This window comes from Sus scrofa, chromosome 7, assembly GCF_000003025.6.
Source record: "Sus scrofa isolate TJ Tabasco breed Duroc chromosome 7, Sscrofa11.1, whole genome shotgun sequence".
Classification (NCBI taxonomy): Eukaryota; Metazoa; Chordata; class Mammalia; order Artiodactyla; family Suidae; genus Sus; species Sus scrofa.
In genome coordinates this window covers 1,924,751-1,939,684 of record NC_010449.5, presented here as the reverse complement: position 1 = coordinate 1,939,684, position 14,934 = coordinate 1,924,751, and the positions used below count along the sequence as shown (strand labels likewise).

The following is a 14,934-nucleotide window of genomic DNA, read 5'->3' as shown; positions in this document are numbered from 1 at the left end:
ACCAGAGAGAGATTATTTAGACACAAGGTGTGTTCATCCAGGTTCTCCAGAGAAACATATCAACAGAGTAGATATAAAGAGACTGATCACTCAGAATCTGCTCCCAAGATTATGGAGCAGGCACATCCGCTGTCTGCAGGGGGAGGTGCATGACAGCCGGTGGTGGGGTTCCAGTCAGAGCCCGAAGGCCTGAGGACCTGGGGGAGTGGATGGCTAAGTCCCAGGCTGAGGGCAGGAGATGGATGCCCTGGTTCAGCCATGTAGAGAGTGCACTGTCCTTCCTCTTTCTGTCCTACTCAGACCCCAACAGACTGGGCGACGCCCACAGCCTCAGCAAGGTCGACCTGCCCCACCTGATCTGCTGATCCAAAGGCTGACCCCGTCCAGAACCGCCATCACAGATGCACCTGCAATCATGTTTGGCCCACTATCTGGGTGTCCTGCAGTCTGGTCAAAGTGACACACACAGCTGACTATCACAACGGGACCAGGTTGGAAAGGCAGCATGAACGAGAAGACTGGGGCGGGGTGGGGGGCAGGGGATGTGAGTAGATGACAGTGAAGGGGAGGGCAAGACCCCCCCACCCTGGGAGGCTCTGGCGTCAGAGACACTACCTTGAACTTAGGATCAGCCTCAGGGAGGAGGGGGGAGCGTGAAAGCCTGGTGGACTGAGGCTCTTCCGAATCGACAAGTTGAAGCTGTCATTTCCACCAAACAGAACAGGGGGCTCTTGGGATAGAAAGTAAGCTTGATGTTAGAGAATTTAGAAAGCTGTACAAAATTTTAACAAATCCATTTTTGGTTTATGGACTAAAAATTCATCTTCTCTAACAGCAAATTTGGAAATGTTGCCAACCTGATGAAAAATGATATCTCACTATCATTTTACTTCTAGGGCTCAGTTATCAGTGAGGATAAGCATCCATCATACATTATTAGGGACATTATTTTTGAGTCCACCAGAGTGAGCTGAATTCAATGCAATTAACATTCACAATATAGGATATTCTGGGATCTGCAGATGAACCCATGGGCACAGAACTGGGTGCTATTTTTATGTTTCAATTGAGTAGATCTACAGTTTGTCAAGCATTAAATAGACCACGTAGGAGCTGAACTCCTCTAATTCAAGTGGACCTTCTGCCTTGTTGTACGTGATGCTGCTGGCCATGGAAGCTGGACTTTGTGGTCACACGTCCCCCTCGTCCCCCGTCCCCCTGTGCCTCTCTGCTCGTGCCGTCTGCGGGCGACAAGGCCCCACCATCAGGCTCAGGGTGTCTAAATTTTGTTGCTGACATCTCCTTTCTCTTCCCCAGCGTGCTGGCAAACTCCACGTGTACCTCTTTGAATCTCAAGTCCGCACGGACTGAGGCAAGTCATTCTCCAGGGAGCGCTATTTTCCGTCTTTATTAAAGGCTCAGCGTGCTTGCCTGCAGGGGTAACGCTCATTTATAAGTTCCTTTTACTAAAAACAAAATGGTACACAGGATAAAGAAGGCTACCTCAAATCTCACTGCTTCAACACGAGTCTCTTTCTTTCTTTTTTTTTTTTTTTTTTGTCTTTTTTTGCTATTTCTTGGGCCGCTCCCGAGGCATATGGAGGTTCCCAGGCTAGGGGTCCAACCTACACCACAGCTCACGGCAACGCCGGATTGTTAACCCACTGAGCAAGGGCAGGGATCGAACCTGCAACCTCATTGTTCCTAGTCGGATTCGTTAACCACTGCGCCATGACGGGAACTCCTCTTTCTTTTTTTTTTTTTGTTTTTAATTTTAGCATCTAATCCTTGCTCAACAACACAGACTTTAGGTGGCTCAGTGGTAACGAACCCAACTAGTATCCATGAGGATGTGGGTTCGATCCCTGGCCTCGCTCAGTGGGTTAGGGATCCAGCGTTGCCGCGAGCTGTGGTGTAGGTCACAGATGTGGCTTGGATCTGACCCCTAACCTGGGAACCTCCATATGCTGCGGGTGTGGCCCTAAAAAAAAACAAACAAACAACACAGACTTTAACACAGATAATGCTGTAGCATCAACTAAGCGTATTTCCCCCATGAGCGCTAGACATCTGCCGACTAGTCTACAAGCCCAATTAATCGTCAGAACAATGACATTATGAATTTGCATAATCCTTGGCTGTTGTAGAATTCAGATATTGTCCCATTTCTTCATTCTACTTTTTTCGTCATTTATTTGTTTACTCAGCAAGTATTTGCCGTGCTAGGCAGCGGGGCACACGTATAAATGAGACAGGTCCTCTCCCTGCCCTTAAGAACCTCACAGTCTGGAATGGAAGTTGGTGCAGCCACTATGGAGAACAGCACGAAGGGGCCTCCAAAGACTAAAACAGAACGGCCGCATATCGTCAATCCTCCTCCCGGGCACCTGTCCAGACAAAACCATAATTCAGGAATATACACGCATCCCTATGTTCACGGCAGCACGATTTACAGTAGCCGTGACATGGAAACAACCGAAATGTCCACTGACAGAAGAAAAGGATAAAAAGATGTGGCGCCTACACACGAGGCGATGGTACGACTCAGCCATAAAAAAGTGTCACTTGCAGCAATGGCGATGGAACTCAGATTATCATCCTAAGCGAAGTCAGTCAGAAAAAGACAGATACCGTATGGTATCACTTACAGGTGGAATCTAAAATGTAATACGAAAGAACTCACCTATGAAACGGAAGCCGTCTCAGACACAGAGCCCGGATTTGTGGCGGCCAACAGGAAAGGCGGGTCGGGGAGGGAGGGACCAGGAGTTTGGGGGAGCAGATGCAAACTGTTATATACCGGATGGATACACGAGGTCCTGCTGCACAGCACAGGCGAGTGTGTCAATTTCCCGGGATAAACCGTCATGAAAAAGAACGTGAAGACGAATGCATTCCATGCATGTACAGTCGGAACCACTTCGCCGTGCAGCACAAATCGATACCAACTATGTTTCATCAACAACAAAGAAGGAACCTCCCAGTCTGGGAGGGGACCACACCATCGAGTGATTTCCATGCATTTACCGTCTGAGCCATGCAGTCGTGTTACATTTGCACAAGCACCAAGAGAGAGAATAGCTATGTTTTCATGAGCTCTCTGAGTACGCACAAGTGGCCAGATGTGTGGCCGTCCTGTGTGTTCTGGCAGAGGGCGTTATTTCCTCAAGGCCGTAAAAGCAGCACCATGAAGGGACCTGAAGACCTGCTGTCCACCCTTTGCCGTCTCCTCTCCAGTTGGCACTCTCGCCACTTCCTGCCGCAGGATGGCTGGTCGATAAAAACGCTCTTTTGAATGAGAAAGGCAATTAAGCGTTGAAAACGTGAGAACCAGAAAGCGCAACACAAAACGAGACCTCGCCAGCCTCCTTTGCAAAGCATATTTGAACAGGTGGATTTGAAGGCGACCTTCTCCCCATCATCCCCCCTTTCTGGACCCTTCCGCACTCACGGGGAGGATGTCGGCAAAACACGAAAAACCATGACTTACTCTAGCATTTACCTCTAGGCCAGTTCTGAGGAAATCTGTTTCATGCGTCAGGCCCATGAACTAATCATCATTATTAAATCTTTTTTTTTTTTTTTGGCTGTGTCTGTGACATGTGCAAGTTCCCAGGTCACAGATGGGACCTGAACCACAGCAGAGACCCAAGCTGCTTCAGTGACAATGCCAGGTCCTTAACCTGCTGGGCCACCAGGGAACTCCTTAATTAATTCTTTTTTAAAAAACTTATTTAAAAAATAAAACTTAAAATCATAGCAGCCAACCCTAGTCCATCTCCTTTTGATTTCAATAACTATTCACTCTCTGCTCGGTGAGTGGCAGTGGCGTGTGTGTGTGTGTGTGTGTGTGTATTTTCGGCTGAGTTATTTGAAAGTGGATCACAGACATCACAACACCCCTCCCCAAACGCTTTGGTGCACAGCCCCTGATGACAAAGACACCCACTTCTACACCACAATGTGGGCACCACACCCAGAAAATGCGTCATTAACACTGGAGGATCACTAATATCCAGCTGCGGTGCTCAGGGATTGCATGTCAGCTGGAACCAGCTGCCAGCCCCGCCGTCTGGGCACTGAACCCTGTCCCTGCCCTGTCCCCTGCCTTCCAGAAGGAAAAGCCAGACCTGGGGGATGACACTGCCCAGAGACTGGCCCAGGCCCCGTTGCCCAGCAGCTCAGACCCCTGGGTGCTGACACCTTCTCCCACCCCCACCCTGGGGCCGTAGGCAGCCAGGCTGAGGCCTCTGCACCTTGACCTGGACCCGGCGCTGGCATTCACAAGGGCACGTGAAGACGCCGAGCTTGCATAACCGGACTGGTCACAGACATGCCAACTTGTTCCCAGACAAAACACTGCTGAGAAAAATGGCTCTCAGCACCCACGCCCCTGAACTCGCATCTCATTAATATTCATGTCGGAAGAGAGCTGCTCCTAAAAGCAAGTGCATTTGGGCTCTGAGGTGGGGAGGGAGGGGCTGCTCTGCCCTCCTTCCTCTCACTTCCTTCCTTCCTTCTGAGGCCCATCTGGGGGGTGGGGGGGGGCAAATCTCTGAGGTCCCAGCAGCCACCTGCAGGGACCATCACAGGGCAAATTCAATGACAGACACTCAGCATCATGATGACGGGGTCCTGTCACACAGACATTGCTCCCAGTCCCTGTCCTGGTCACTTGCAGGTCATGGCAGGATGGGGGCTCTGCAGAGCCACCGCTGGTGGCAGGGAGAAGGTCCTGGTGTTGGGGGCTCGGGGCCTGCCGAGTAAGGAGTTCTCAGGGCCGCGGGGCGGGCACAGGGAGCCTGCAGTGAAGACAAAGCCTGAGGGAGAGGGAAAGGCAGGGAGGGGATAAAAAAAGAAGCAGGCTCTCTGTCTGACAGGCGAGGCGCTCGATGAATCTGGTCCTTCCTGAGTAGAATTATCTTGGAGATTCAAGCTTTGGGCTTTCTGTTTTCACCACATTAACACCCTGACAAAGGGCTGCAGCGTTGCCGATGCAGGCAAAGAGGGAAAGAGTGGACAAGGGCTGGCCCCCCGCCCTCCTTTCATGCAGACGGTGCTGCGGGCTGTGTGTGGTTGCCTAGGAAACAGCAAGGACAGGAAACTCCAGAAAATGCGCTGTCAGGCGGCAGGAGATGCAGCTGCTGATTTTTTTTTTTTTTTGCTGGTGTTGTGTGATGCCAGGCCGTTTTTTTAATCCTTCTGCACCAGCTTCCTCCTGACCAAGGAGCAGATCGTATCTACGGGTGTGTGTGTGTGTGTGTGTGTGTGTGTGTGTGTGTGTGTGCGCGCGCCCCTTGGCTGGAGCTCAGCGTGGATTTCCTCTTTCTTTCTTCACCCACTCGCCGGGCACCACCGAGTAACCGGGATGTTAGATCCGACAGAGAAGCTATTTAGGCAAAGAAATGCGACGGTAACTCAACTCTCATGACTGGAAGGTCAACGCTCAGTAAGAAAGTTCGTCATGTGCTATAAGATGATACATCTTGTGTAAACTGAAAATCATTGAAAACACAAGCACTTGGTAAACCTGAAAAATTTTAAATGCAACGTTTCAGATGCTCTTTGAATGAGTGCAGCTGCAGGGCAGCGGGTTTGAAGGGCCCATAAATAGCCCACCTTTTCACTCTGCACAAGTTCAGACCAGATGAGAGGTGGGGGGGCGGGCGGATCACTGCACTGCCCTTACTGACCAAATCCACACGGCTGACCTGTGCAGTGACACGGCCTTTTACTGTGGCTCCAGGATTGGAGAGACGTGCCACTCCCACCCCAGGCGGTACTGGATGACTGCCTGGCCCCAGCTGCCCCCTGCACACCAGACCACCTTGGAAGGGACACAGCACAATTAGAGGCTGTTGGCGGTGTCCCCTTCTGGACCTCTTGTCTCCCAACTGCCGGCCTTTGGGCCCCTGACGGCTGGCGGAGGACCCCTCCCCGGCGTTCCTTTGGCTGGACAGCACAGGCACGGTCCCTTCCTTGGGGACACCTGATGTGCCAGGGCTGGTCAGTAGGGAGTGGGGACAGACGTCTGCCCCCTTGGCTGGACATGGGACACCGCTGGAGGCCCTCTGAGCTCGGGGCACCTCTGGGATTGCCATGACTTCAGTGGAAGCCCCATTTCCTTCACCCCCAATGGGCTTCCCAGGCAAACGTCTCCAAGTGTTTCCCAGGGAAGCATCTGAGACAATGAACTATCAGAGGAACTAAACCCTCTGCCTTCGGATCGTAAGGAGGTGGCGACACCACCACGGGAATTATCTTGGGAAACTCACATTCTGCTGTCATTTCCTTAATACAGTTACGGGATGACGTGTCTCATATGATCACGTGTCTCATATGATCACGTGTCTCCCCAGTTTCTTTCAGCCCCCCTCTGCAGAGTCCCCCGTCTTCTGATGCTGGGCCCCCAGGCCAGTGCCCCGGTTTTCTCGCCAGTTCTGTTTTCTATTTCCCTCTCTTCTGACTTACCTCCTAGATTTGCGCGACCTTACCGTCCAGTGTCTCGGGTTCTCCTTGGTGCTCTTCTAGCTTTAATATCCAAGAACTTTGTCTTCATTCTTTATATTCTATTTTTGACACGCTCTATGTTACGGATGTATTATCATCCTGCATCTGAGAAGATTCATGAGAATTTTCACAGGTGTTTTTGTCTTTCATGCTTCTTTTTTTAACCGTTGCTTGTTTGAGCCTCTGTCTTTCATGACCCAAGATTTCCTTGGGTGTCTGGGGTCTTTGGGTGTCTGCTCACCTTTAAGAAACAGACCCCCAAAGTTAGCTGGAATCTCTGAGCCCGTGGGTAGGACTGGTGACCGCAGGGTTCTTAGGGTGGATGATGGGTGATCTGCCTGGTTGTTTGCTTGGGGGACCCCACTGATGACAGGGTACAGACTGAATGATGGCTGAATATTTGCTCTGTGATGGTGACATTTTACTGTCAACTTGGCTGAGCTATGAGTTCAGCTGTTGGGTCAAAAAATGGTCTCCACGTTGCTGTGAAGGTATTTTGTAGACGCATTAGACAGAGTGACGCTAAACGGCGAGTCGATCCACCCCGGGAGGCCGTCGCACACCCTCCCATCTTTCTGGATTCCATTGATTACTCTTCTCCCCTCTTGATCTGCTGTTTGTGCCTTGTGATAAATTCGTGCAGAGCTACCTGCAAGTGAGCTGCTGGTGGGCTAAACCCAGTTCTTCCTCAAGCCAGAAAAACATGACATCCTGAGGAGGCTCAACTCTGGTTCTCGTTACATCGGATTATCACCATCAGCGTTGTCATCAGACCCATTTATATAAGACCGCTGAGTCTCACCACCTCACAGGTGACAACCTGAAGAGGAGCCCAAAGAGGCTGCCTTTCCAGGGCCTCCACGCCAATCACAAGTCGAGGCCCTAAGGGACGCCACTCACTTCCGTGGGCCTCCGTGCAGCCCATCCAGGTCCCAAAGGCAAGAGTGGTGTCGGCGGCACACGCCGCCCTCCCCGGCACCTGCGGCGGCTGGGCTGGGGGCCCACCGTCTGGAGCTCCGAGTCCGTCTGAGCCCCAGGGCCGGCACTGGATTCTCCTGGCCGCACAGACCCTTCCTCACTCGTTCCTTCATCCTCGCCCCCCTTTCTCCTTCTCACATCTATCGTTTTGTTAACTGACCGGCCCACCTTGGTTAGGAGAGGATGCCAGGCTCGGCCTCTGTACCGGTCAGGGGCGCCGCAGCAAAGCTAGTCTGGCAAGTCACCTCGGGAGGGTTACGAGGTCCGGGACTCATGGGCTTTCTGGACTGCTAGACAGTACGGCTGTGTCCACGGTTAACCTGTTCTGCCAGGTAAGGTCAGGGCAGCCCCGACTCCAGCCGGCCTCTGGGAATTCTGCCGCAAGGATGGGAAGGCACAGGGCCAGCTTCGTGCTCATGCACCATCCCTGCTACTGGCACGTGGTTGCTGCCTGGGTCCCGTGCCCACTGCATCCAAGAGGGGAAGAAAGTTGGGGTGATATGGGAAGAAGTGCACAGTCATACGAGCATCTGCGCCCCGGATGCCACAGGGAAGTGGAGGAACCCCCCTGGCGAACACGCCGTTGCCCACCGCGAGTGTGAGCACACGCAGGATGGCGTGCGAGCCAGCCCTTTGCGCCTGAACCTTCGCCTGCCCCGATGACCCGTCCCACCACTTCCTCCAGGAGGAAAGGGTGTGTCCTCGATCAGGAGAAAAGCGACTCATGGTGCAACCCGGCAGACTGCCTCCTATTCCGGCCCCTTTACGGTATTTTTTTCTTTTGGCCGCATAGGGAGTTCCCGGGCCAGGGATCAGATCGGAGCTGTAGTTGCAGCCTACACCGCCGCTGCGGCACTGCTGGATCCTTAACCCACTGTGCTGGGGGGGGGGGGGTGAACCTGCATCCCAGCGCTCCCAAGACAACGCCGACTCCATTGCGCCACAGCGGGAACTCCACCCCTTCAGAGTATTTTGTACAACTGCCTCTTGCACCAGGAGAGCAAAACCCAGCGGAGTGTCTACTGCTGCCAGGGGAGGCTACGGTGCCCGCACACCTGGGAGCTGTGGGCGGGGCCTCCCCCAGCCACCTGCAGCCTCTGTCCTCCTGTGGGAAGCCTGCACAGTTGGCATTTTGTACCTCAAAGGGTTCAAGAGGAATGGACTCAGCCCACCTCTGCCTGGCTGTGGAACCCGCATGTCCACTCAGCTCATGGACGCAGGAGGCCAGCCTTGAGGTGGCCTCTGGCCAATTCCAGCCTCCCCTGATCCCAGAAGGGGGTTCTTCTGGGCAGTGACAAGCCCTGCTTTAACGCACCCCTCAAATTCCCAGAGCGGTTTCCACTGGGCTGTGCCCTACGTGGGCGACCCTGTAACAGGCCCGTTTCCACTGCGTCTGCCTGACCCCATGGCCGACCCATGAGTCATTAAAATGCCAAACACAGAGGCAAATAGCTGGCAGTCCCATCCACTGAGCTAACTGCTTTTATCTCCTTCAATTAGTCTGGCGGTTCTCCAACCAGGAGGCAGGCTGTCCCCTCCGGAATGGCGAACGGCCGGCTGCAGAAAAGCAGCTCTTTGTTGGTCAATAGGGCAAAACCCAAGAGCGCCCAGGGCCCAGCAGCGCCTCGGGCGGTTCCAGAGCCGGACCCAGAAACAGCGGCCCTGCTCCTCCTTGTGCTTCATCAGCGCGGTTTCCCGACCAACCACCCCCACCTCCCACGGGACTCTGCGCAGCCCCCCAGGGTTCCAGGGTCTCTGTGATGCCACCCAAGACAGCGCGGGTATTTCGGCCTTCGTGGTTATGCCTTTCACCGGGCAGGTTCAAGCAGGGTCCAAGAGCAGGCTGGTAACTGTCTTTTGAGTGGAAATTTCCTGGGGTTTTCAAGTGGAAATCCTTTGCTGGTGGCATTCACAGGCTTTTGCCATAAGCCCTCCCCCCGCCCCAAGTCCCTGGGCAGCCACGTCAGCACCCGCATGGGTAACTGACAATAATACAGGTCCCATCGTGGCTCAGAGGTTCACAAACCCGACTAGGATCCATGAGGATGCAGGTTCGTCCCTGGCCTCGCTCAGTGGGTTAAGGATCCCGCGTTGCTGTGGCTGTGGGGTAGGCCAGCAGCTGTAGCTCCAATTCGACCCCTAGCCTGGGAGCCTCCATATGCTGCAGATGTGGCCCTAAAAAAAAAAAAATAAATAAAAACAATATAGTAAAGCTCAAGTGTGGCTTTGCGTGCCTCCTGCTGTCTAATACCAGGTAGGAAGGGTCCCCAATCTGACACAAGAGCCACCGCCCAGAACAGTCAGGTGAAGGGGACGCCACCAGCACCACCTCACAGCATCTTGGAATGTTTCAATTTCCATCCACGCCTTCACCCTGACCCCAGCGACCCATTCACTCCCACGTCCTCCGAATCTGACTGCAGCCCGTTAGGATTCCACAGACTGAGACCGGGAGGCCCAGAGCCATCCCCGCTGCCCCTCTCACGCACACGCCCTGGGTCCCCAGCTGGGGTGACCAAGGGACAAGGCCCCATCCATCTGTAGACTGGGCAACCCCAGGTCAGGTGGCTCACTGGCCTCTGTGCTTCCAGCTTTTCTTTTTCCTTTTTTTTTTTTTTTTTTTTTGTCTTTTTGGGACCGCACCTGCGGCATATGGAGGTTCCCAGGCTAGGGGTCGAATCGGAGCTGTAGCCACCAGCCTACGCCACAGCCACAGCAACACCGGATCCGAGCTGCATCTGCGACCTACACCACAGTTTATGGCAATGCCGGATCCTTAACCCACTGAGCGGGGCCAGGCATGGAACCCGCAACCTCATGGCTCCTAGTTGGATTTGTTTCCACTGCGCCACGACGGGAACTCTGCTTCCAGCTTTTCAATTCCTCCAAAGCAGGGTGAGGAGAGCTGATTGAAGGCCATTCGGGGGCGGGGGGGGGGAGAAGCAGGGGCTCCCCTGGGCTGTCACCTTCTGCTGCAGCAAGACCTTCAACCGGATCCCACCCACCCCCGCTCTCTTTCCGCCGTCACAGCTGCTCCAAGTCCCCACCCCATGGGGGTGGTTCTCAGACCCTCTCCCCGTGTCGCCTTCCTCGTTGCCTTGCAGGTCTTGGCTGTCTGTGGCTTCGTCCCCAGAGCTCAGAGCAGCCTGAATCCCCGCGTGGCTCAGCCTCAGCGCCCCCCGCCCGCCTTCCATTCTGGTTATTACGGGTTATCATGACCCAGGCCGGCCAGGAGCGTGATTCCTGTCTCTGCATTTTCTTAAGTGTCCAGTGAGCCAGCGCCACAGAAGCTGCTGCCGGCATTGCAAAATTCCTTTGGTAACTTTGACCTCTGATGCAAAGGGCAGCCTGGCTCCCGTGCTCCACCTCGGGGACTCTGGTCTCCCGGGAACCAAAGCTTCATCGCCCCCACCTCCACCCCTGCGTCCTTCTTCTGGAACAAGACCAGCAAACGCCACGGGTGACACCAACTGTGAAGCATCTGGGCCAATTGCGAGGTTAGCGGGAATGGCCTCCAAGACTATTCTCGCTGCGACACCAACTGCAAGGTCCAAGGTCCCCAAGACCACCCTAGCTGATAATCCACCAGGAGGACCCACAGAACCTACTGAAAGCTGCTGTACTCACAGATACAGGGTCCCTGCATTCTTTCACAGGGAGAGGATAGGGGCTAAAATTAGCCAAGGGAGGCATGCAGAGGGCCACGTGCAGAGACCAAACCAGAGCTTCTGCTGTCCCCCCCGCGGACTTGGGACACATCACTCTCTCGGCAGTGACATGCGACCTGAGGCCCAGCAGCCAGAGCTTCTCTTGGGCTCCAGATGCATGTGCATGGGGGCCCAGATCCACGTCCAAACCGTGTCCCCCTCCCCACATGCCATCTCCCTTCCGTCCCAGGAGAGCCCCGTGCAGGCATGACCGGCCCTCGGGGAGGCTTGGGAGAGGCTTGTCTGTGCACTGAACTGGGCGGGAAATCCAGAAACCTAAGTTCTAGGACAGGTGCGAGGTTCTGCGGGCATGGCTTCTTGGGTCCACAAAGGTCGCCCACGTGGAGGGGCGTGGCCGAAGCAGGAGGGCGTGGCCGAAGCAGGAGGGCGTGGCCGAAGCAGGGCCGGTCAGGTCTGCCCTCACACCGGCTGTCTTTAGCTCAGCTCCTTAGCCCTTACCAGATCTCCCAGCAGACTGGCTTCCTGCATCACCGTAACTGTAACATAACCTCGGATTTCCGCTTTCAGGCACCAGATGATCCAAAGCTATCTGTGGAAATTTTCACGTCAGAAGCATGTTTCAGCTACAAGCCAAGATGCAGAATCCCTGGTCAAAGCGGAAAGAAGCTTTGACCTTCCTTCCTTGCGAGATCCTCAAGCAGCCTTGGAACAAGAGGTTAAGGGGCTGGGAGGCTCTCAAAGGCCTTGGTTGCTGGCACGGGTCACGCGTGGACACATGTGCATCTGCAGCTGCCGTTGGGTGGGCCCCTCTGCGAGTGTGCCAGGGCCCCCAGGCTTCCTATGCTCTGCTTCAGGAAGTGACCAGACCTGGGGACAGTCTTGGCGAGGACACTGATCATGACCAGAGAACACCAGCAACGCAGGGACCGGCCCCCCAGCAGCTGTCGGCATCAACACGGTCCTGGCTTCCCAAGGGGGCCCTTGACAGGGATCAGAGTGACTGCTGTGCCCGCGTCCCCATGAACGTCTGTGCCACCACCGCAACTGAGAAATCCATCAAACTGCCACTGTCACCCTCACTCTGCCATTTATTTATTTGTCTTTTTGCCTTTTCTAGGGTCACTTCCCGCGGCATATGGAGGTTCCCAGGCTAGGGGTCGAATTGGAGCTGTAGCCACTGGCCTAGGCCAGAGCCACAGCAACGCAGGATCCAAGCTGCGTCTGTGACCCACACCACCAGCTCAGGGCAACGCCGGATCCTTAACCCACTGAGCAAGGCCAGGGTTCGAACCCACAACCTCATGGTTCCCAGTGGCATTTGTTAACCACTGCACCTCAATGGGAACTCCTCACTCTGCCATTTAAATATGCTTCAGGGAGTTCCCGTCGTGGCGCAGTGGTTAACGAATCCGACTAGGAACCATGAGGTTGTGGGTTCGGTCCCTGTCCTTGCTCAGTGGGTTAACGATCCGGCGTTGCCATGAGCTGTGGTGTAGGTTGCAGACGCGGCTCGGATCCAGCGTTGCTGTGCCTCTGGCGTAGGCCGGTGGCTACAGCTCCGATTCAACCCCTAGCCTGGGACCTCCATATGCCGCGGGAGCGGCCCAAGAAATAGCAGCAACAACAACAACAACAACAAAAAGACAAAAAGACAAAAAAAAAAAAAAATATGCTTCAGGCCCAATATCTCAGAGCCCTTCTAACTTGCTCCCTTCCAACTTCAAACTGTGGTTTTACTCCCTAATTTAACATGTAATAATTATTCTCTTTTACAATATTCCCAAGCATACCTCTTGTGAAACTTCTGGTCTCTAAGACCCTCTAACACCTGTCAGTCCAGAACCTTCTCAGCCAATAAGAACGGGGCAACAAGAACCCAGAAGCCCACCTACTCGACAACTACTTAAAGCCTCCTCAATCTCACACTGCCTATTGCTGGTCCCTAAGAGCAGTTACCCACAGCCATTGTGTATATAAAACAACAGGGACAATGCGCAGGGGGTGACAACTGCACACGTCTTACCTTCTGCCGTCACCAAACGTCAGCCCCCCCACCCCACCCCATGCCCCAAGCTGAAACAAGCACACGGGCCTTGACAGTTCAGTCTGGAATCTGCTGACCACAGAGAAATCCTGCTGCTGCAGCGAGCTGGTTTCACACCTGCTCAGCACACACTCCCTCCCTCCCTCCCAGTCCACCAAGCTCCTGCGCCACGGTTGCACCTCTGCACCAGAAAAAAGCCAGTTCTCTTTGATTTTGGATGCTGGCAGATTCGAGATGGGAGCATTCTCCCTACGGTAAGTCCTTTTGATTAAATTTGCTCTGTATCGAAGTCTGGATATGTATTTATTTGGCAGTAGGGTCCCAGCTAGGGCCACTGCCCCCAGGGGGGGCCCCCAGCTCTGCCCGCCCCTCCCCGCCATCCTGCTGCTGCCGCTGCTGAGGGCAGTGCAGATGTCAGAGCTGAGCTGCGCTGCTGGGGGGCTGGGTCCCATCTGTGCCAGGAGACAGGGATGCCTGCAGGCAGCCACAGGGCGGGGTCCCAATGGTCCTGGGTCCTGCCAGGACCCGTCCATCCTCCACCAGGCTGACCCGCAGCCCTGCCCGGGGGTGGCGGCCTCCCCAGCACCCACGATTCCCCTGGAAGGGCGTCTGCTGTGCCCACCCCCCCTCCTTCGGGCCCCTCCCGGCTCCTCAGTCTGTCGCCATATTATGGCTCATGCCCTGCGGATTCCCAAGCCCTGAGCAGCAGCCGCTGGAGGAACGGGGCGGGCAGCTGGCAGTCTGTCTAGGACACCTCGACTGTCAGCCCACACGCCCCTGCGGCAAGGACGTGAGGACGCAAAGGGCCCGCCTTACCGGCACCTAGGATGCCAGGCCATCACGTGGTTCCCCTTTTCTCCCCAGTTTTGGGAGGTCATCAGCGACGAGCATGGCATCGACCCCACTGGCAGTTACCATGGCGACAGCGACTTGCAGCTGGAGAGGATCAACGTGTACTACAATGAAGCCGCTGGTGACTGCTGGGACCCGGGGGCCCCTCCGCTTGCTTTCTGTTCTGGGGGGACGCCACGTCCGTCCTGCCCGCCTCCACCCTGAGCGCCCGCTGCTCGGGAGCACACGTCCTAAGGCCCCTGCATGCTTGTCACGACCGAGCAAAGCCATCAGCCCCCTCGTAGAGCAGAAACCTCCTCGCAGCTCCCCCGGTGCCTCGGGCTGGCACCTTCTGGGGTGAATTCTGCCGCCAAAGGCGCACAGGGCAGGGCGTCGTCCGGGCCTCCTCGGCCAACCGCAGGTCTAAGCCAGCTCTGTCCCCACAGGTAACAAGTATGTGCCCCGGGCCATCCTGGTGGATCTGGAGCCGGGCACCATGGACTCGGTCAGGTCTGGACCCTTCGGCCAGATCTTCAGGCCCGACAACTTTGTGTTCGGTACGTAGCCACGACCCCTGGGCGCTGGCTCCGCGGGTCTCCTTCCTCCCCAGCCCCGTGGGGCTCACAGCTCTCCCGGCTCAAGGCCGAGGTGGACACCGTGTGTCCACAGGGAGCCCTCGGCCCTGACGTCACGGCCCCGGGCCCGGAGCTGCCCCTCGTCCAGCCCCTCTCAGTGCAGCCCAAAGGCCGGGTCACCTGCAGGGGCTGCCTCGGCCCCGCCCCCAGAGCAGCCTGGGAGGGGCTTGGAAGGAAGAGCCAAGGAGAGCTTCCCAGAGCAGGTGGCTGGTCCTTCGAGAGAAGCAGTGAGAAGCAAGTGCTTCTAGAGGCCCAGGCCCGAGGCCCA

At 55.4% G+C, this 14,934-nt stretch overlaps 1 protein-coding gene across 1 annotated transcript in view; it reads left to right on the top strand.

Annotated features, from left to right (window-relative positions):
* LOC110261696 overlaps positions 1-14,934 on the top strand; it is a 28,186-nt gene extending 13,252 nt beyond the window's left edge. The window contains exons 4-6 of the mRNA XM_021099997.1: positions 13,283-13,454; positions 14,065-14,173; positions 14,478-14,934. Coding sequence (XP_020955656.1) covers positions 13,283-13,454; positions 14,065-14,173; positions 14,478-14,596 — 400 coding nt within the window. The 3' untranslated portion in view covers positions 14,597-14,934. The remainder of the gene's footprint in view (positions 1-13,282; positions 13,455-14,064; positions 14,174-14,477) is intronic.